Source organism: Sabethes cyaneus, chromosome 3 (assembly GCF_943734655.1).
Source record: "Sabethes cyaneus chromosome 3, idSabCyanKW18_F2, whole genome shotgun sequence".
Taxonomy (NCBI): Eukaryota; Metazoa; Arthropoda; class Insecta; order Diptera; family Culicidae; genus Sabethes; species Sabethes cyaneus.
Genome location: NC_071355.1, coordinates 69339452 through 69362132, shown reverse-complemented (window position 1 = coordinate 69362132; position 22681 = coordinate 69339452). Strand labels below are relative to the sequence as shown.

The 22681-nt window shown below is 39.2% G+C and overlaps 2 protein-coding genes across 2 annotated transcripts; one reads left to right on the top strand and one right to left on the bottom strand.

The window, feature by feature from the left end:
• Positions 1-4241: 4241 nt before the first annotated feature.
• Positions 4242-6700, bottom strand: LOC128742342 (mitochondrial 2-oxodicarboxylate carrier). The gene is made up of 6 exons (XM_053838676.1): positions 6123-6700; positions 5877-6059; positions 5712-5809; positions 5268-5442; positions 4675-4779; positions 4242-4610 (listed from the first exon to the last, which is right to left on the bottom strand). The coding sequence occupies exons 1-6, from the start codon at positions 6282-6284 to the stop codon at positions 4410-4412; spliced, it is 924 nt and encodes a 307-aa protein (XP_053694651.1). The 5' UTR covers positions 6285-6700; the 3' UTR covers positions 4242-4409.
• Positions 6701-14298: 7598 nt separating this feature from the next.
• LOC128739684 (uncharacterized protein K02A2.6-like) lies at positions 14299-18561 on the top strand. Its single transcript, XM_053835181.1, has one exon. It carries the CDS (start codon positions 14299-14301, stop codon positions 18559-18561), a length of 4263 nt encoding a protein of 1420 aa, XP_053691156.1.
• Positions 18562-22681: the final 4120 nt, after the last annotated feature.

The following is a 22681-nucleotide window of genomic DNA, read 5'->3' as shown; positions in this document are numbered from 1 at the left end:
CAGATTACTTACTTAATTGGCCTTCATACTCAGAAGTAACCTAAAAACAATATTTCTCTAATTTACTCGGTTGTGGGTTACGGCTCTCCAATTTCTTGGATATAGTGTACTCTCCGCTAGATCTCACTCCACCTTGTCGTATTGTTCCTACCGGATTTGAAGCAAACACCATCTTTGCAAGCCAGTTGTACGGCATTCTTGCAACATGCCCTGCCCATCCGTCCAGGTTCGCCATAGAGCTGTGCGAGTTCATCGTCTCTCTAAAAGTTCGAACACTCGCAATCGCAAGTCCTTTTCGAGCATTGTCCATATTTCATGTCCGTAGAGCAGACCCGGTTTAATGAGCGTTTTGTATATGGTACACTTTGGTACGAAGGTTTAACCTATTTGACCGCATTTGCTTGTAAAGCCCATAGTAAGCACGACGTCCGCTAATAATGTGCCTCCTAATATCACGCCTGCTGTCATTGAACGCTGTCACCAGTGAACCGAGGTAGACAAACTTGTCAACTACCGTTGAAGTCATCGCTGACGATTGTTTTAGGGGGATTTGGGACAACATTTTGTAGACGGTATTGAGTGATTGCACGATAGTTCCAGGCCAACTTGTAGCTTTCTTGTAGATTGAGCAAATCTTTCCTCTCCTCCGGTTGCAGTTCTGTATCCCAAATTTTAACAATTAGCCAGTACAGCTACTTAGGCCAACTTTTCTGGTTCCGTTTAAATAAGTTCCGTTCCGATGCCATCTTTCCCAGCCGATTTATTGTTCTTTAACTGCTTGATGGCTTTCTTAACTTCGCCTATCGTTGAGGCTAGCACTTCTTACCCGTTTGCTGCACCGTCAAAATTGCTTTCCCGGCCGCCATGGTTCTTCGCCTGGGTGCCATTCAGGTGTTCATCGAGGTGTTGTTTCAACCTTTCGGTCACCTCACGATCACAATTCTGATAGAACTTTCGCGTTTCTAAAGAACGATACAACTGCCGTCCGCGTAGCGCTCTCCTAATCCATCACCCTCCTACATTCATCGTCATACCCGTCGCTGATTCCGTGCCACATATCCGATGGTGCTCTCCGCTACACTGCTATTGGCTGTTTTGATAGTGTTCCAGTTCCAGCAGTCCTCGGGAAGGGCTTAGTCCAGCTTGTCCTCTTCTGGCAACGTAGCTTCGAGTGAATGTGCGTAGTTTACGGTGATGTCTAGCTGTTTCAGACGCATAAAATTTAATTGAGGTTGGTGTCGGTATCGAATAGTGTTCACAACCGTGAGTTTTAGGCGCTTCTTAACCATCGCCAGAGTCGCTTCGCTTCGATAGGGTCTGACGTCAATGATGCCTGAGACAGTGCCGATAGCCAATCAAAACGTGATCGATCTGTATTTCTGGCTGATTTGGTGACCTCCAGTTGTACTTTTGTGGGAGTTTATGTTGAAAGATGGTACTACTTACAGTCATATTTTTAGAGGCGGCAAAGTCGATAAGTCATCGGCTGGTGTTGAAATCTCTAATGACGATCTTGAGGTCATATTTTTGCGGCGGTTGTAATCATGCTCCAACTGTGCGTAGAATTCCTGTAGATGCTTATACTGAAGAACCGACCCTTGATTCTCAACCTACACATTCGAGGATCGATTGGCCACCATTCAATCTCTGGTGCATGGCACGTCCACCCCTGAAGGTATGTACCGTAACCCTTCTAGCACACCTCCTGCTGCCCTACGACGTCGAACTTGCGAGTCTTCAAGACGTCGTAGAACATTCGAGTGCTCCCTTGGAATTTGAAAGATCGGCTTTTCCATGTCCCAGTTCTCCAATCCATAGTCCGTTTTCGTTACGTGGGTCTATTCCGATTGTTCTAATCCGAATTTTCTTATTCCTCATTCGTTACGCGTTGATTGTTCATGGCGGCGGGTTGCGAAGCCTGCGGCGCCAACCTCCGGTTTCGTCGAAGACCAACGAAGTTCGAAAGAGCCCTCTTCTTTGGTCAGCATACGACCTAAATATTTACCGGGGCTTGTTACTCGTTATCCACTAAGGTTACACATATGCCAGCTGCTACCACGAGGAGGCAGGGATAGGCGTTGCTGGATAAAACGCTGTGAACCACTATAGAGTCTTAAGCGAGTAGCGACTGCTAGCGTAAGAGTAACGCGCGAGCCGAGTTTGTAACAAAACCGGTCGGTTACTCAGTCAGTTTGTATACAACAATATCTAAGATTCAAGTACAGGTATACCTCGATATAAGGCAACCTCGTTATAAAACAACCTCGATATAAGACAATTCGATATAAGACAATTTTTACCTCGATATAAGACAAATCCCTTTGACATAGTTGGTTACGACACCAGAGTACATTTTCCATTCCAAAAGCGGCGCCATAAATTTGTTCATTATTTCAAAATAATCCTAAAAATTGTAAACAACTAATAGCTCAAACAATATTAAATAGTTCAAAAACCATAAACACATAACACAGAGCAAAATTGGTGACTGCTAATGCCAAATTTTTGCGAAAAAATCATGTTTCGATATAAGACAATTTCGATATAAGACAACTTTTTGAAATTATAAATTGTCTTATATCGAGGTATCCCTGTAATTTTTCATCCGATTTGCAATTTAGCTAAATTTTTAAATAGTTTTTATACCAGATAGGGGACCCGGGGCAAGATGAGCACCCTAAGCTCAGCTTCAGTTTTGGTTATAAAAAGCACGATTTTTCTTCAGCTAACCGTTGCTAAACAGTTGTTCTATTATCCATCTAACTTTCCTATACAATTTTGATTTGAAATATTTGAAACTATATTGAAAAAAATGAAATAAGAAAATAGTTGTTTTTTCACCCGCCTGAAGCATACCGGGGCAAGACGGGCACCCCCACGGGGCAAGATGGGCACCTGTTTAATAAACGAATTTTTTGCTTAAAGTTACGTTCCTAGTTTTTAGTAAAGCCTTAATAACTAAACATTAGTTCCAAAAGCGTTGAGTTAGATGAAAAAGCCGGTGGTGAGGTAACATTTTTAAGCAACTCGATTAGTTTACCAATAGTCACTTTTAAGTTCCGAGCTTTAGGGACTAAAGTTTGTTAAGGGATTCGAGGTTAAAGTTGCATAGCTGTTTTTTAAATTTATAAATTTGCATGGCTGTTTATGAAAAACCATTGCATTTTTATCGATTGAATGAATTTTTTTTTGTTTTGCTAGTTTTAATTTCAAGGATGTGATGGATCATCGCTTTCTCTCGTTTCTTGCTGAATATGATTTTAAATGGTCTCATTTCATTGGTATTCGTTACTTGCTCAAGCATTTTGGGATATCATTCAAGAATTTACATCGGCATGCCATAGTTTTTTGCGTTTCTTCCGTATCTTCTAATGAAATAACCTTTTACATTCAACGCGTCAACGACAGCTCGAAGAACGTTATTCATTAACCGTTTTCGTCCCAAAAACATTTATGACGATAAAAATAATTGAATTTGGCCCCAATTTTTATTTTTGCAAGCTATGTTGTAAAGTTTAAGGGTGCCCATCTTGCCCTGGGAAATGGTGCTCATTTTACCCCGGCAAAACGACATATTTTTAAAATGTTACAAAATATAAAAGAATCACTAAAAAATATTTTTAAACGATTCAATTGGGAAAGTACATGTTGTTCAATCTTAAAAGGGCTGTAATTTATAAACAAGCATCTTTTATTTATTAAAAATGCTTATTTTCTGATGGCAAAATGTTATAAGAAATCAAGGCTGTCAGAACGAAATTTTATTTCATGGAATTTTTCCAACAAGCGCGTGATATTTTATGTTCAACGCTAAAACATTACTTCGTTTCGACACAATCTAATAGTTTGTGGGAGTTTTTTAACCAAAAGCTGTTTTGTAGCTGTGGAATGGAGGGGTGCCCATCTTGCCCCGGGTGCTCATCTTGCCCCGGGTCCCCCTACTACACATTACTCCATAATGTGCTAAATTATTTCATATCCTAAATCTCAACATGTTTTTTTTCCAAAAGAGTTTTTAAATAGGTAAGTATAACAAAACGTTTGACTACATTGACAGTTAAAGATCACAAATCACAAAGAAAGATTAAATGATGCCACCAGAAAGAAGATAGTCCCAGCACTTAACGAACATACGAGACACGTACAACTTACGAACAAGAAAATTTAAGAGTTTAGTCTTTTAAAGATGTTTGCGACCCAAAGGCTTTGCTTTGATTAAAAAAACAGCTACATTAGCTGAAAACATAATCTTTATTGTTATATATGCTTAAATGCCTTCTTAAAATCATCACATTATGGATGATTTTCGGAACGTGGTCCGCTTTTGAAATATGCATTACCTGAGATATGTTCAAAAGCAACATTTACAAATTATTGCTTTATCTTACGACGCGCCCTAGACTTGGACTTTATGAGCGTTTAAAGTAGTTGTCCAGGAATTCATAAACATAGTCGTACACGACCAACATGATAGCACCACCGGGGCCCAAGCGCATCACCTTTGGAGTTAGGCCTTTGTAAAGGGCAGCAAATCCTTCTTCCCGGTATACGATGGCAATCGAACCAAATGTAGATTTATACTTTACCTGCCCTGCCACTGGTTGAGGGCCCTAACAGGAGGAGAACAACATTTCAAAATTTGAACTATACATCTGCTTAGCAAAAAATAATTACCTGTATTCTGGACTTGGCAACGTCGAAAGGAATATTGACACACGATCCCAAAGTACCGGAAACGAAGCCAATTCCAACTTTACGAAGGAACTCCTGCACTGGATCCTGAAGTCAAATATAGTTAAAGTTACTTCACTTTTATAGCTAGTTTGAATGACCAACGTGCTACACGTTACGTACAAGACACAATGAGAAAAAATAATCATGGGTACGCCAATCATTGAACCGTATAGTTAGTGATCAGGTTATGAAAACACATAAGCAATATGTAGCTACGAAAAAGTGAAGCGACTGCTTTACAATTGCACATGACAATTTTGAAAATTCATCAGTATGATTAACTACATTATACTATACCTACTTCAAAACGTTTCTAAAGGACCAATTAGGTTTTAGTCGGGATAGGGAAGTGATCACTACTGGTAACACAATGGGATTCTTAACTTACCAACTTTAGTCCAACCAAACATTAATGCATCTCTTAGTGCAAGCAGAAAAATGATACCAACCATTCCAATGAAAATAAGCACTTATAAAGAAGTTTGTGTCATATGGCTGAAAAACCGACACACGAGCAATTGCTTTCTATTCACCTTGTACTCCGGCAGAATCCCTTTCACGCTGTGGTAAAAGCCGAAGTAAATCATATTGAAGACACCGTTCCGGCCGATCGTCGCAGTGAGCCCTCGGTTCAGCCCATTCAGTCCGAAACCTGACTCGTGGATTATTTGGCGCGTTACCGACCAGGTGCTTGGAATTTGGCCAACCCTAAAGGAAAGGAAAATTTGTGCAACAAACAGAAATCTGTTGAAACAAACTAAAAAAAGGTCTTGGAAGTATTAGGGTATTAAAGTAACTACTTCATAGTAGCTTAATTCACTCTTAGATAAGTAGGGTTTGGAATCTGTGATCTACTAAACCACTACCTATATTTCAACCGTATCCAGCAAGTTATGATTCAGTGCGCAAAGTAGATTTTTATCAGATCAAATAAACAAGCTCAATTTTAAGTCGTATCAGCATATGTATGGACTTACTTGTTTTTGTTGGCCTGCAGTGTTACTTTCACCATTTCAAACGGATTTACTAGAATTGCTTCGGTCACACCGGCTCCGAGCCCTGCCAAAGAAAACGTCTGCGAAAAAGTTGCAAAATATTGATAAGACTTCTCAGCTGCAAGACTCGGTTGAACAAACTCTTACCAGTGGCGTTGGCTTATCTGCTCCGAACAAAAAGAATCGCTTGTATTGTTCAAATGTTAAAAATTTTACAGCACGTTTTGGAGTTTCCACTAATACTGGCGGTAAAATTCCTTTATACAACGAGAAAAATCCTTCATTTCTTGCCATTTTTCGAATGCAATCGAACACTCCATTATAATAAGCCTGAAACAAAAACGGTTTGATTAACATTACACAGCAGCTATTGATTGCATCAATCGAAACTACCTGCGATTTTGTCACTCCGGCACCAGGTGTTGCTTGCAACTGAAGTCTGGTTTTAACCAAATCCAACGGATGCATAATGCAAACTTCTACAAAACCAGCTGAGCCACCGGCTCCCACCTGCATGGCCGCCTGCCTTAAAAACTCCTTTAGGTCACCGCCCATTACTACAAATTTTTAGGACCGTTCGTAATCCGTCGATTTCCAAAATGTGCTTACAAGGACGATTGTCTGGTATGGTATTAGATTTGATCAACGGTGACAAAGAAGGTCGGACATGCGCTATAGGTTTTTATTCTTACTGCATATAAAATGATCTGTGCGTGCACTTTATATGCTGCTGTTTTTTACTTAAGCATATATTGTTTAGTTTATAAAAACATGATTAAGTCATGATAACTTTTATCAATGTTTACAGAACGTAAATTAGCCACTGATAATCCTGGATGCTTATTTAGTTTGCGGTAAACTTACACTGAATTTAACAACCTGTCCTTAATGACTGGTCTTTCTTTAATAAAAATTATAAGAGCATCTGAAAACTGCTCTTATTTGTCCCACACAGCACACACCGAATGATTCTCCGTTCCTATCAGAGAATGTTTACTTTTCTCAGCTGCTTTCTACTATTATAGATGGATGGCCTGACCTAACGGGACCAGGTGTTTGTGTTGGATCGGTTTCATTCATAATACATTCATATATGTTTTACATGTGTGAGGCCATGTTTTCACGCTGATGTCAAAGTCAGCTGATAAAAAACGCAACTTTCGTGTCCAGCGTAGGGGAGTGTAACAATTTACGCAACAGTTTAAACTTGCGTTCGTTTGGTATAGCGTTTTTATTTTGCTATTTCAAATTCTCAATAAATACCCAAATAAAAACGGTAGCTGAATTGCAAGAGCAATTCTAGATAGAATTAATAAAAGGGCGAATGGCGCAAATGTAAACAAAACGAGTGAGAGTTATTTTTTGCTGGACCAGCATAGGAAAATCAACCCTCACTCGGTTCGTTTACATTTGCGACATTCGCCCTTTTGTTAATTCTATCTTCAAGTAAGCAATTAAATTAAGAGTTGTCTACGGGTTGGTTAAAGGTAATGAAAGCTACATAAAGTAGGCACTAAATGTCGTTTGAACAAGTAGTGTTTTTGTACTATGTTTATATTTTCACACTTGAACAATAAACAATCATGGATGTTCCCAAGGTAACTTCTTCAAGGCGAACTTGACGCACCTGCAATAAATGTCAAAAGATTGTACCCACTTGTGCCCAGGGATGGCACAATCACCCGGACTAAATTCACATTCGTTATTTGAAAGTACCGTCTCAGTCAAGCAGAATTTGAAAAATTTATGTATAGGACCAGGGATGGTCCGATCACTTTGATTCAATTTTGATTTATTTGAAAGTACCATCTCAGCCGAGCCAAATTTGACAAACTTATGGGACTGTATGGGACATTTGCAGAACTAGTTATTATCTTCAATTTTACTGAAAAAAGTTTTGTTGTATCTTTTGCAGTTACGGTGCTACAATGCTAGTACCTCATTAGTAACTAAGTGAACGTTCATTTAGTTACTGATGAGATACTACCCAAGTAACCATAAGCATTAATCCAAAACCGTATATTGGAAATAATTCTGCATCCCTAGTGCCAACCTTTTGTATATTAGTAATCTTAATGCTTATAAAACGTATTTTAACATTGTTGATGCATAGAAGCATTAACGTAAAACAGCATTAAAGACAGCAATATATGCACATATAACGTAACAATATAATACTTTTAGTCAATTGCATTAAAACGAGCCGGAAGTGTTGATAAACGGCTTGTACTTGACTTCTTATCTTGATATTCTACGGCTACTATTCGTGCCCTCTTCCACCTAATGGATGCCGTCTTTTTCTACCCTATTGGTAATGCAGGACAAGTAGCTATGATATGAGAGGGAATATCTCCAAGATTTAAATACGACTAATTTCAACTCACTCAATCACGTCCGCTATAGTTTAGGTAGCAAAGGTGCAAGGAAACGAATGAGGTTGCATGACTAACTCCCGGTTCGAGCCCCTGTCTAGCTAGGTGGTAACAATATTCAGCATTTCAAAAAATGGTTCTGTTTATCTGCTCCCCTTGAAATGCTGCAAAAAAAATCGCTAGCTTTTTTAGTTTGTTAAATCCCAACCGAATCTATTTTTATTTTCCAGAACAAGCAAACGATATACCGTCGATACTTTATCGATACGTCGATAATGTAGACAAAATGACGTTTCGATAAAGCCTCAAACAAACACTAATGATGTTTATTTAATGCTTGTGGCGTAGCATTTTAACAACCCGCTATTTCGCCTTTTTAGCATTATGTGAGTTCTACAGAAGTATATAAAGAAAAATAAGCTTTTAATCATAGTTCTGTATGCTTTTACAATGTTGTCAAAGGACTGTGTTTAGTGCTTCCTGGTTACTTGGGTAGCGTTGTAGCACCGTAACTACAAAAGATACAGCAAAACTTTATTCTGCAAAATTGTAAATAATAATTATAGTTCTAAAAATGTTCCATACATAACTTTGTCAAAGTAATCGGACCATCCCTGTATGGGACAATTGAAGAATTAGTTATTATCTACAACTTTTCTTAATAAAGTTGGGTTGTATCTTTTGTATTTACGGTGCTACAATGCTAGTTACTCATTAGTAGCCAAGTGAACGTTTACTTAGCTATTAATGAGCTAATAGCATTGTATCACCGTAACTACAAAAGATACAGCAAAACTTTATTCAGCAAAATTATAGATAATAAATAATTCTAAAATTGTCCCATATAAAACTTTGTCAAATTTTGCTTGACAGAGACGGTACTGTCAAAGGAATGTGAATTGAGTCATAGCGATTGTGCCATTCCGCTATTATCGCTCGTGAAAAGCTGAATAGCGAACACGAGACTGAAGCGACCACCCCATCGCAGTGGTCAAATTTTAATAAAAAGCACACATTAGCAATTGGGTAAAAAATGCGTAATTTTTGAAGGGTGGTGTCTTCGGAGAAGTTTAATAATAATATATAGCGCATCTTTCTGCACTATTAGGGTGACCGTGAATCTAGCCGTGAATTCACCTATTACGAACTTTTATTTTTTTTTTTAAATATTGCTGATTGCAAGGAAAATTATGCCATCCACAGTGCGATATCGCTCATAAAAGTACTATTTTACATTAAATCGTTTCGGTATCTTCGACGCACTCGTTACATTCCAAGCAATAAGTGCATCGAAGAGACCGAAACGATTTAAGCAAAAATAGAACTTTTATGAGCGATTGCGCACTTATGGATTGAACAACTTGCAATTAGCAATAATAATAAATAATACGGTGATACGTTTTACCTTTGTTATACTATAACAAAGGTTTAGGAATTGGTCGAAAAACACGAAATTGATCCGGAGGGCCGAGCCACATATACCAATCAACAGGGTTCGACGAACTGAGCAATGTCTGTGTGTGTGTGTGTGTGTATGTGTGTATGTATGTGCGGGGCGCAACTTTTCTATCGCCTGTTTCTCGGAGATGGCTGAACCGATTTGTTCGCTATTACTTTTGTTTGAAAGGTATTATTACCTAGTATATCACTATTGAATTAGTTCGAGGTCCGACATTTCGTTTAAAAGTTATAAGTAAAAACGTGAAAATTACGTGACACGATTTTCTCCGGAACCAAGTGACCGATTTCAACGATCTTGGTATCGAATGAAAGCTCTTGTTAACGCCAAATTTTTCGGGTAAATTTTATTGAAAACAAACAAGTAGTTTAAAAGTTATCCTAAAAAAACCTGTTTTGACAAGGTAATAATTATCGCCTGTTTCTTAGAGATGGCTAAACCGACTTAGGCGCTATTAGTCTCATTTGAAAGGTAACATAGCCTAATAGATCACTATTGATTTGTTTTTTGATTGGACGTTCAATTTGAAAGTTACGAGCAATTGAATACAACACATTAAAATTTATAATAATTTATAATCATTTCATCTAAGATGATTTATCTAGTTTGAATTATTTTGACATCAAATTAGAGATTTTAATGCTGCAAATATATTTGCAAAATTTCAGTAGAATTGGTTTTGCCGATCAAAAGATATTAACCCTCCAACACTCGCGCCAACTTTTGTAATACGGGTTATTCGCGCGCACAATGACCCAAAGCCAAAAAGACATGCGCACTAGAGTTTTGACTGGGAAAACTTGGTTTTAGGTTTATGGAACCTTTGGAAGAATTTCTTGAAATTGAAAGTTCTATCGTCTGGTGCAATTTAAATTTTGATTAATCCCCCTAAAAGTGGAATAAATAATTATTTTTCTTCAGTTTCAATATAACACATTGATGTAATCTGCAAAGTTTTAGAGTATATTATTACAAGAAATTTTGCTGAAGACAGTAACCCCCTATCTCTTCAGCGAAGCTAGAAAAATATTATTTATTGTATATGAATTAGTGAAATCAGTTTTTTATTTTAGCTCTTTTCGTAATTGTTGTATGACTTTTTCATGTATTACAAAGTTGCACAAATAGTAAAAATACACAACTTTGCTGAATATAGTATACCTCTATGTTTGCTTGTTTAGGAACTGTAGAACTTTGATTATAAAAAATACCCTAATTTTGACCCCGAATTACTCGACTACCAACAGACGGATACATTTTAAACATTTTACATTATTGCTGATTGTTTTGATGCATACAGACACCATTTTTCCATATGAAGAAACGAGAGAAAATTCCAGGTCAATTCCGGTACACCTCATTTGCTGATTGCTTCATTTCTGTGATGTCAGTTTATGCTGATCAATTTTCCCAACAATTTAAAGTATTAATGCATTGAATAATTATGACATTTTTCTCATAACAAGTTTATTGAAGAATATACGTTAGTTACACAACGATTTGTAACTTTATAACAATATGGCGTTCAAAAACCTACACGTGTTATACAAAATACAACAGCGTGAGTAACGGAAGGTTAATAAAAATTGATGAAATTTATTCTAGAAAACTTTATTGGTGTGAATCAAATAGGCATTACAGGAAATTATGCATAGTTCAAAAATCTATAAACTAGACCTTTACTACGCAATGTATATATTAAAGAATAATATTTGCTCTTACAACCTACTTTTACTTGCACTTACTCAAATTATTAACAACTGACTTATCCTTATTCAGCAATTTCATGAAAAAAGGATCTATCAAAATTTATAAGTGGTCATATTTTGTTCAAATTTTGTAAACGTATTCAATTTTTAAAAATTTTATGTAAACCAACGCAGTACGCAACGTTAACCAATAGATGGATTATACTCCGAAGCAGGGCTTCGACCGATCCTTTTTTTCTACCGCAGTCACACCAACGCGCATTCAAGTTCACACCGTCCGTTTAGAGGTGGAATACGAACGCTATGCATAACACAACTGGCAGTTTGCTCAGTCAAACGCCGAATGCACGCAACAGTATGAATGCGTTCTAATGCTTTTTGACATTTTCGTTTCGATCAAGTTGCCTTTACCGTTTAGAGCAGCGAATGACTGCAAAACAGTCAAATGACTGGCAATCACCACGCTAACGAAAAGCAACCGCACAATCGTATGATTCAATACTACAAAAAAACAACCACTACATGTGCATGGAAGAAGTCGGTCGGACTCCGTCCAATACAAACGAATATTTTGCTTGCGTCGGACCGACGTCCGGGTGACAAACTATTACTGTGAGCAGCCGATTTGGAGACAAAAAGAGAAACGAAAAAATACGTCACCGTATGCTTCCAGTCAGTTTGCAGTTTATATTCTCAAAGCGCAAAGCAAAACGGGAGATTGACTGTTTGCTTCTGCAGAGATGCCGCATGAATTGTAAGACGGCAGCAGCGCAAGCGGGAGATTGACTGAATTCAAAAAAACAGTCAAATGATCGTTCAAAAAGCGGAGTTTGAATGCGGAAAGTTCGCATTCACGGCAGTCACATTCAACTTGCGATCCCTTTTCAAGCCCTGCTCCGAAGACGTGTCGGTTTCTATCTAAAATAGCAAGTAAGACCGTATAACAAAGGTTCCTTTCACCACTAGGTGGATTAAACCGGGTTTTTTTTAATAATTTAAAAAAACTTTTCTTCACAAAGTTGCAGAACATACTAAAATAAGCAACTTTGCTGAATATATCAACTATCTATCTCTTACCAGTTGCGAAATATAATGATGTGTTAAAAAGGAGCGCTTAAAAATCAATTATGCTCAATAACTTTGCACATGATTTTTTACTGCTTTCAACTGTTTAATATTTAATAAGTTAAAAAATAAATGAAAAAAAATTGCAATACTCAAAAAAAAAATTCAATTTCGAGCCGCTTCGCACAAACTAGACAACCATTAGGTGAAAGTACTATATTTTGTCTATACAAAAAATATTTCCATCAGGAGATCTCCAAAGGAATCTCAGAAAAATCAATTGAAAAATGTGTTAGGGTAGATGATCCATTAGTTGCGCTACTAAGCACAATATAACTTTATTTTGCTTGTTTATTGAGGTATATGCTTCAAGTAATGCTTGTGGGACATAAATTTATCAAATACAAGGTATTTGTCACAAGGCAAGACAATTGCTTTCGTTGTACGAGAAGCTTTATAAAGAAAAAATGAACTTTTCGATTCAATTATATTGTACCAACAGTTGCGCTAATGTTTCCTTAATTAAGTTTGATGTTCCTTTAATTGTGGTATTTCATATACATTGCTAGGTTGCTAAGTGAAAAAACATCGTAGCAAAACTATAGATGAGCGCCTATAGTTGTGCGCTCCAACTGCGCGTTGGATTTTGGAAATTTGGCAAATTTAGCAAATAATGCTTTAATTTTAAATGGTGTAGTCTAATTACCAATACTTCTGAAAACCTGTTTTATATAATGAATGTAATTGTTTTATCTAAAATGCTACGGTGACGAAAATATGCATTAATAATGAATAGTAGCGCACCTAGGGCAACCAACCTATCACCCATCAGCAGTTGTACATAATTTGGACACTTGCATTTGATTTTGCTGTAAGTGTCCAAATTATATACAGCTGCTGAGGGGGTCCAAAATACGTTGGTTACCCTATTGGTACTACCACAACTATTGGATCAAGTACCCTATATTTTGATAAAATTAAAAAAAAAAATTTTGAAATTATTTTAAAAAACAAAAGTTTGTATCACCCTAATAGGCGAATTCACGGTCACCCTAATAGTGCAGAAAGATGCACTATATTTTATTATTAAACTTCTCCGAAGACACCACCCTTGAAAACTTTTGCATTTTTTGTTGCTGATTGCAAGGAAAATTGCACCATCTAAAGTGCGAAATTGCTCATAAAAGTGCGATCGTGCATTAAATCGTTTCGGTCTGTTCGGCGCACTTTTTCGTTACAGTTCAAGCAATAAGTGCGCTGAAAAGATCGAAACGATTTAAGCCAAAATAGCACTTTTATGAGCGATTGCGCACTTATTGATTGGACGATCTTACTTGCAATCAGCAATACCCAATTGCTACACTGAGAAAATTAGTTTTTAATTAGTTAGAAAATTAGTATTAGTTTGTGTCCCACAGATTTTTGTAGAGTGACTATATACAGAGTGGCGACATGTCATCCCAAAAGTATGCAATGCTTATTTTCTTTCTCTTTCCTGCATACGCGTATAGGATTATGTGCTTTATGTGCCAAACAGTTATCATTTATGTGCAAGCTGTTCATATGCGTATAATTTTTATGTGTATAATTGCACATACTATTTGTTGGAGGACCACCCTACCGACTGATAATACAACTGATAACACTGGCTCGGCGGGCTCACCGTCTGACACTGTCAAGCGACTGACGTCTACCGTGCCCACTATCTAACAGAGCTGTCATCACTGGTTCACTTCTACTTCCGTCCCGAGATATACCGGTCGAGTGCAAGCACACCACGTTATTACTTATCTCTGTTTTATATAATTAATAAATAGTTTTTAACAATTCTTGTTGTGTGAATAACCGTATGATATCACAACAAAGTGGCGACGAGTGACTTCGGTACCGGTTTTCGCGTAAAGTCCAGTAAATCGCGTTCTCGACGGAAAAAACATCAGCTCGAACAGTGAGGTTAAGTCATCATGACCGATCCATCCGCAGCGGCAGGAGCTCAACAGCAGCAAAGCTACAATCAGATGTTGCTTCAAATCCTGTCCCAGCAGCAGCAGCTGATGGCTCAGCTCACGCATCAGTTTTCTGCGACACAGATCGCCATGAAATCGCTAGCGAGAGACGAGATAGCCTTGGATTCACTCTCCAGCAATATAGTTGAGTTTGCCTATGATCCGGAGCACGGATCCACCTTCGACACGTGGTACTCGAGGTATGCTGATTTATTCGACAAAGATGCCAGCAGCCTGGATGACGATGCGAAGGTCCGACTTCTGATGCGGAAATTGAATCCAGCAGTGCACGAGCGGTATAGCAGTTTCATCCTCCCAAAGCAGACGAAAGATTTTTCGTTCGCGCAGACCATTGAGAAGCTGAAAGCTATTTACGGATCGCCAGTGTCAATTTTTCATCGCCGATATCAGTGTCTTCAAACAGTCAAAGAAGATGCAGATGACTTTGTGACATATTCTTGCAAAGTTAACAAGTCGTGTGTTGACTTTAAACTTCGTGACTTGTCTGAGGAGCAGTTTAAAAGTCTAATCTTTGCCTGTGGATTAAAGTCACCGAAAGATTCCGACATACGCATGCGGTTGATTACGAAGCTCAACGAGACGGCAGATATCTCACTGGAGAAAATTGTAGAAGAATGCAAGCAGCTAACGAATCTGAAGCAGGACAACATTCTGGTGGAGAATGCGCATGCAGCAGCAACAGCAGTGCGAGCAGTGCATCAAAACCGATTCGTGAAGCAGAAAAATAAACCACAAAGTTCCGGTAACAAACCAAATAGTGAGCTACCCAGGACCCCGTGCTGGTCTTGCGGAGGCATGCATTATACAAAAGATTGCCAATACCGTGAACACCTGTGCCGTGACTGTAAGAAGAAGGGGCATAAGGAAGGCTATTGCGGTTGTTTTTCGAAGAAGCCTGCGAAGAAGAAATTCGAGCCGAGAAAGCAAAAGGACGTGAACGTTGTGTCGGTCAAAAACGTTAGCCAGAGACGGAAGTATGCTGAAGTTCAGATCAACAAAGTACCAGTCCAAATGCAAGTAGATTCAGCGTCGGATATCACTATCATTTCCGATGCGACATGGAAGCGGATTGGACAACCACAGGGTGATACTCCGTCATGCGACGCTAGAACTGCTTCAGGAGAGCCACTCAATCTCGCTTTGGAATTTTGGTGTGACGTTGAGCTCAGTGGCATCAATAAACGAGGTATGTGTCGCGTTGCATCTTCTAACCTTGACCTGAATATTTTAGGTTCCGATTGGATGGAGTTGTTTAATCTGTGGGACGTACCAATCAGCCAGTTTTGTCACAGAATCAACGACCAGTCGGAACAAGGTATCGAAGCAATACAAGCTCGTTTTCCGAAGGTGTTCACCGAGAAAATGGGCCTCTGCACAAAAACGAAAATCCAGTTCACTCTGAAAGGAGACACGAAACCAGTTTTTCGACCCAAGCGTCCTGTAGCATACAGTGTGCAAGTAGCAGTCGAAGAGGAAATCCAGCGTCTTTTGAGTTTGGGTATTCTTAAGCCGGTTGAGCATTCGGAATGGGCCGCGCCTATCGTTGTTGTGCGGAAACCGAATGGACGGGTACGCATATGTGCTGATTTTTCTACGGGTCTGAACAACGTGCTAGAGCCAAATCAGTACCCGTTGCCGTTGCCGGAGGATATTTTTACTAAAATGGCTGGGTGCAAAATTTTCAGTCATTTGGATCTCTCCGATGCGTACTTACAAGTGCAAGTTGATCAACAGGACCAGCAACTACTAACCGTCAACACCCACAAGGGATTGTTCCAGTATACTCGCCTCACTCCCGGTATCAAGGTAGCACCGGGCGCATTCCAGCAGCTAATGGACACTATGATGAGTGGACTTAGCGGTACGAGTGGATACATGGATGACATCCTCATTGGTGGCCGAACACAAGTAGAGCATGACACTAACCTCAACGCCGTACTGCGCCGTCTGGAAGAGTATGGATTCACGTTACGGATCGATAAGTGTAGCTTCAATATGCGACAAGTAAAATATTTGGGGCAGATTATGGATGGTGAAGGGATCAGACCGGATCCTACCAAAGCTGCGGCTATCGCCAACATGCCACCCCCGCACGACGTACCGTCTCTTCGTTCGTATCTCGGAGCTGTGAACTACTATGCAAAGTATGTTCCCGAAATGCGTAAGCTGCGCTTCCCAATGGATCAACTACTCAAAGCAGGCACAAAGTGGGAATGGTCAGCAGCGTGTCAACGGTCATTCAACCAGTTCCGGAAAATTTTGCAGAGTCCGTTGGCATTAACACACTACAACCCTAATATGGAAATTATAGTGTCGGCGGACGCATCGCAGCATGGAATTGGAGGTCGTATAGCACACAAATTTCCTGATGGGACAATCAAGGCGATTGCGCACGTGTCTCGCGCATTAACCAAAGCCGAATCCAATTACAGCCAGATAGAAAAGGAAGCGCTCGCACTGATTTTCGCCGTTACCCGCTTCCATCGGATGGTTTTTGGTCGACATTTTGTCCTCGAAACGGATCATAAACCGTTATTATCTGTTTTTGGGTCCAAGAAAGGAATACCGGTTTATACGGCGAATAGACTGCAACGATGGGCATTAACTTTGCTTCTATATGATTTCAGCATCAAGTACGTCAATACCGAGAGTTTCGGTTATGCTGATATCCTGTCGCGGCTGAAAAACACTCACATTCGGCCAAACGAGGAATATGTCATCGCTTCAGTTGAGTTGGAGGATTCTATGCTCGACATCATCAAGCAGTCAAGAGAGGTCCTTCCAGTAACATTCAAGTCTGTTCAAGCTAATACAGATGTAGACGAAATCCTTAGGCAGGTTAAGCAGCATGTGCAGACAGGTTGGCCTATACGGAAGAATGTCATCGAAAATTCCCAAATCCAACAGTTCTTTGACCGGCGTGATAGTCTTTCTGTCATCTCGGGTTGCATTTTCTACGGTGAACGACTGGTAACTCCAAGCAAATTCCGGGACAACGTACTCCATTCACTGCATAGAGGACATCCTGGAATTGACCGAATGCGATCGGTCGCCCGAAATTATGTCTACTGGCTAGGTATCGACGAGGACGTAGCAAATTTTGTTCGTTCTTGTACAAATTGTTCCAGAGCAGCTAAGACAAATATCAAAACAAATTTAGAGTCTTGGCCTATACCTACACACCCGTGGCAACGTGTGCATGCAGACTTTGCCGGTCCCGTAGATGGACAATTTTTCTTGATAGTTGTAGATTCGTTCAGCAAGTGGCCAGAGGTTGTACCATCCAAGCGAATCACCACTGCAGCCACTTTAGCTATGTTCAGGGAAATATTCGCCAGACATGGTATGCCAGAAACATTAGTAACCGATAATGGTACACAATTTACCAGCGCTGAATTTGCGGCATATTGTGAAACCAATGGAATCCTGCACTTGAAAACCCCAGCCTACCATCCTCAGTCGAATGGACTCGCAGAACGGTTTGTCGATACGTTCAAGCGAACCATGAAGAAGATTTCAGCGGGGGGAGAGGCCCTCCGTGAGGCGTTAGATACATTTCTATTGTGCTACCGTTCTACCCCATGTCGCAGTGCACAGGAAGGCAAATCACCAGCAGAATTGCTACTAGGCCGAAAGCTGAGAACATCACTTGATTTGTTGAAGCCGCCCTCATCGTACTACAAGCCGATGAATGCAAAACAAGATCTTCAGTTTAATCGGCGACATGGTACCAAAGCTTCCAGCTATGATGCTAAAAACGACGTTTGGGTCAAAGTGCATCGAAACAACTCGTGGACCTGGGAACCTGGAACAATAGTTGAAAGAGTTGGAAAAGTCGTATACAATGTGTGGTTATCGAAACAGCAGAAACTCATCCGATCCCATTGTAACCAGTTACGAAAGCGGTTCGTTGCAGAAGAGACCAAACCAGTAAAGCAGCAGTCGTTCCAGATACCACTCAGCATTTTACTGGATTCTTGGAGCCTCAACCAGCAGACAAATGAAACCCAGTTTCCAGAATCACCAATGCCAGTACAGTCATCATCATCCGAAAATCATGTTCTGTGTGAACCTGAACCTATGGAGGTTCCTCAGCATACAGCTCCTTTGCCAGAAGCTACTACTCAGCAAAAACTTCCACTTCGCCACTCTTCGAGGACCAGAAGAGCACCCGTGAGGTATGACCCATATCATCTCTAATAAAAAGGGGAGGTGTTGGAGGACCACCCTACCGACTGATAATACAACTGATAACACTGGCTCGGCGGGCTCACCGTCTGACACTGTCAAGCGACTGACGTCTACCGTGCCCACTATCTAACAGAGCTGTCATCACTGGTTCACTTCTACTTCCGTCCCGAGATATACCGGTCGAGTGCAAGCACACCACGTTATTACTTATCTCTGTTTTATATAATTAATAAATAGTTTTTAACAATTCTTGTTGTGTGAATAACCGTATGATATCACAACACTATTCATATGCGTATAATTTTTATGTGTATTTCAGGAAGGATCGTGTTTATATGCGGCTCATGATAATCATATGGAATTTCATATGGAAATTTACTATCAGTTATGTGCAGAATATATTGAGTGTAACGTCCGCTTTTTTTAAAAATTTGACCACTGTGCATCGGCAGGCAACCATCTTTTCGTCGCCAACATCTCGTGTGCGCGAAAATGAAATAGCACAACATTACTGCGTTTCACTCAACTACCAGCAGTCTGATTTGGGCCGGCTGTCAAATTTTGAGCCCGAGACATCCTGACGCTGTCACTCGTTGCAAGTGCGTCGAGTTTGCTCTGACGGAGTTACTAATGGAAACATCCATGATTGTTTGTTGTTCGAGTGTAAAAATGTAAACATTGTTTAATTTTGAAGATCAGCTGCAAAAAAAGTTTATTTTTAAATTTAAGCGGGGTACGCTGCTGAAAAGAAAACGGCTCAAGAAAAAATCTTGCTATTTACCGAAGAAATTTTGACAACTCGAATACAAGCTCCACCTGTCATTTTTTCTTGTGGTAATAATTGCGCCGGATATTATTCCGTTCGGAAAAGTGACGTTTTAATTCACTTGCGTGTAAAACTTCGCCATCTGGACGTGAAATAATAGTACTTATGAGGTGCGTACTGCTTAAGAAATCGTAAAAGAAATCGATTTCTTGAGCATTTCTTGTCCTATCTTTTTACCCATTACTTTTCAGCAGCGTACCCCGCTTTAACCGTTATGTGTGCGACAAAAAAAAACACCTTTAGCAGGGCGACAAGGGTACCCGGGTACCCAAAATTGATATTGTTATAATATCAACAATTTTAAACCGATTTTGATGAAATAGGTGTCATTTGATTCGTTAATTAATCTAGTTTTGAATTACTTGGCCGTTTGGCCATTAAAAGACATACGGGGCCCGAAAATCCGGAATTCCGACAGAGTGTCCGCTGTGAGGTAGAGAACTGATTGTATTGCAGGAAAATCAGTCATGCGGATATAAAAAATCTAAAAATTCATACAATGAACTATTTCATATAATGAGGTGAATCAGGTTGGCCATTCCGGAGTAGGTTCCTTAGAGGTCATGGGTGGCCAGTCTAGGATTGGAGGTAAAACCTAGCAATATGGGTATCAAAGTTCTTGGAAATAGTTCGGTAGGTGATATTTTTTACATTTCGATGTATTTTGATTGGTTATTTCGAAAATGGTTTCTATGGGGTCACAGATGATACCGCAGAATTCAAGATAATGCTTAGCATTTTCAGAACAGTTAAAAACGTAGAACCATCCGTTATACATTTGGAATAAGTTCCGAAATTATTAATCAGTACTAAACTGGCCACATCGGCTCAAAACATCTAAAAGATCCGCTAAACCAATTCTAATATTGGATTGGGCGCCCAACTGGCCATCTGTAACCCTACAGAAACGCAATTCTGGAATGGCCAATGCGATCTAAAGTCACCAATTCATATAATAAGATGAAAAAAGGGTCCACAACGTCAAGTTCAAAGCAAATAGTTTGCTGAAAGCTGATATTCTTTCAAAACAAACGGCTTCCCACGTTTTACCGGACATTGCTCCGGAATCACCGATTCCCCGGAACTACATGTCATTTGATGGCCAAATGCTTTATCTAATCAAAACTAGATAAATGTATGAATCAGATGCCACTGGTTTCATCCAAATCGGTTCAAGATAGCCAAAGTTATGAACATAGCAAATCATGGGTACCCGGGTACCCTTGTCGCCCTCCTACGTAATAAAAAAATTCAAGTGCCTCTCATGGCTAATCCCCTTTATGGATATGCACCAAAAACACCTCAATTACTTAAGATCAACGAGTTTTACGATGTCGCAAAATTTCAATGACGTATGTTTTAAACTGAATGAGTTATAACTATTTTAAAACTGAAAAGGTACCCGGGTACCCTGTTGCACACATAACGGTTAAAAAAATGGAACACGTCATTTTTATTTTGCCGTGAACCGCCGGTCGAACGCGATATTCCCAAGTAACCAGTAAGCACTAAACACTAGCCCTTGGACAACATTGTATAAGCATACAGAACTATGATTAAAAGCATATTTTTCTTTATATACTTCTGTAGAACTCACATAATGCTAAAAAGGCGAAATAGCGGGTTGTTAAAATGCTACGCCACAAGCATCCAATAAGCATTATCAGTGTTTCTTTGAGGCTTAAACGAAACGTCATGTTGTCTACATTATCGACATATCGAAAAAGTATCGATGGCATATCGTTTGCTTGTTATGGTAAATAAAAATAGATTCGGTCGGGATTTAAAAAAATAAAAAAGCAAGCGATTTTTTTGTGCAGCATCTCAAGGGGAGCAGGAGTATACAGAACCATTTTTGGAAATGCTGAATAATCTTACCACCTAGGCAGGGCTCGAACCGGGAGTTAGTCATGCAACCTCATTCGTTTCCTTGCACCTTTGCTATCTAAACCATAGCGGATGTGATTGAGTGAGGTGAAATTAGTCGTATTTAAATCTTGGTGATATTCCCTCTCATATCATAGCTACTTGTCCTGCATTACCAATAGGATAGAAAAAGACGGCAACCGTCAGATGGAAGAGGGCACAAATAGTGGCCGCAGAATAGCAAAATAAGAAGTCGAGTACAAGCCGTTCATCAACACTTACGGCTCGTTTTAATGCAATTGACTAAATGCATTATATTGTTACGTTATATGCGCATATATTGCTTTCTTTAATGCTGATTTACGTTAATGCTTTTATGCATCAACAATGTTAATATACGTTTTATAAGCATTAAGATTGCTAATATACAAAAGTTTGGCACTTGGGATGCAGAATTATTTCCAATATACGGTTTTAGATTAATGCTTATGGTTACTTGGGTTTTTAATTTCGAATAACTTTAATTCGTATAAGTAAGCTAGCTAATTAAAAATGCATGTCTTTTTCCGGGAATTGAACCCGCACTGACCATATGATCCGCCCCATTTACATCTGCAGAACTGACAGTGAGAATATTTTTACTGAAGCCTAGCCCGCCTAGCGTGAAGCAGTCGATAATGTCGATAACTGACAAACTTTTGCTGTCAGGCGAATTGCGAAATTCTATGATTTGACAGTATGAGTGCTGTGAGCCGAAAGAAAACTTGGTAGAAGTTTGTAAAGCCACTTTAACACCCTTAAGCAGCCTTAAAGTAGTTTGAAAGCTGTGAGCAAAATGAAAGCTTCCACTCTACACTTTAACACCTTTAAGCAACCGTAAAACGGTTTGATATTTATAGCTGTTTAGAAGCAGATTGCTTAGTAGAAAAATCCGCTATTAAGCTTGTTTATCAGCTTTTGGGAGAAAACTGGTTTGAAAAACTTGAAGTAGCTTACACGCAAAAAAATGCTGATAGTTTGAAACAACAATTACCTGTTGTTGAGTTCAACTGGAATCATATTTTTGAATCAAAAAAATATTGTTTAAACTTAATTCATACTCTTTTTGCTTCTTCGTTTATAAACCCAAAAACCCTTATTTTTGAATTGACAACTTTTTCTTTGATAGAAACTAGCTATTATTCGAAACAACAAACCTTATTGTTGAACTAAAAGGTCAAATAGTTAGAATCAAAACAATATCTGGGTTAGCCTTCAGTCAACAATATTTTTTGTTGAATTTCTACAGAATTCTTTTGCATTTACAGTTTAGGAGAGATTTAGCCTTGAATTTAACCCACCCTAGAAAAATAGACCTGGCCGACCAATAAAATGGTCGAGAAAAATGCCGAAATGAGAAATGAGCGCTAGTTCCACCAATGAAATTACTTCATGCAA

Bases quoted from the DNA above. Each gene is read 5' to 3' on its own strand.
- LOC128742342 (XM_053838676.1), bottom strand. From the start codon at position 6,284: ATGGGCGGTGACCTAAAGGAGTTTTTAAGGCAGGCGGCCATGCAGGTG. The intron at 5,810-5,876 runs GTAAGAGTTTGT...ACTTTTTCGCAG, and splicing joins CAGATAAGCCAACGCCACTG to ACGTTTTCTTTGGCAGGGCT. The intron at 4,611-4,674 runs GTAATTATTTTT...TCCTCCTGTTAG, and splicing joins TTGCCAAGTCCAGAATACAG to GGCCCTCAACCAGTGGCAGG.
- LOC128739684 (XM_053835181.1), top strand. From the start codon at position 14,299: ATGACCGATCCATCCGCAGCGGCAGGAGCTCAACAGCAGCAAAGCTAC.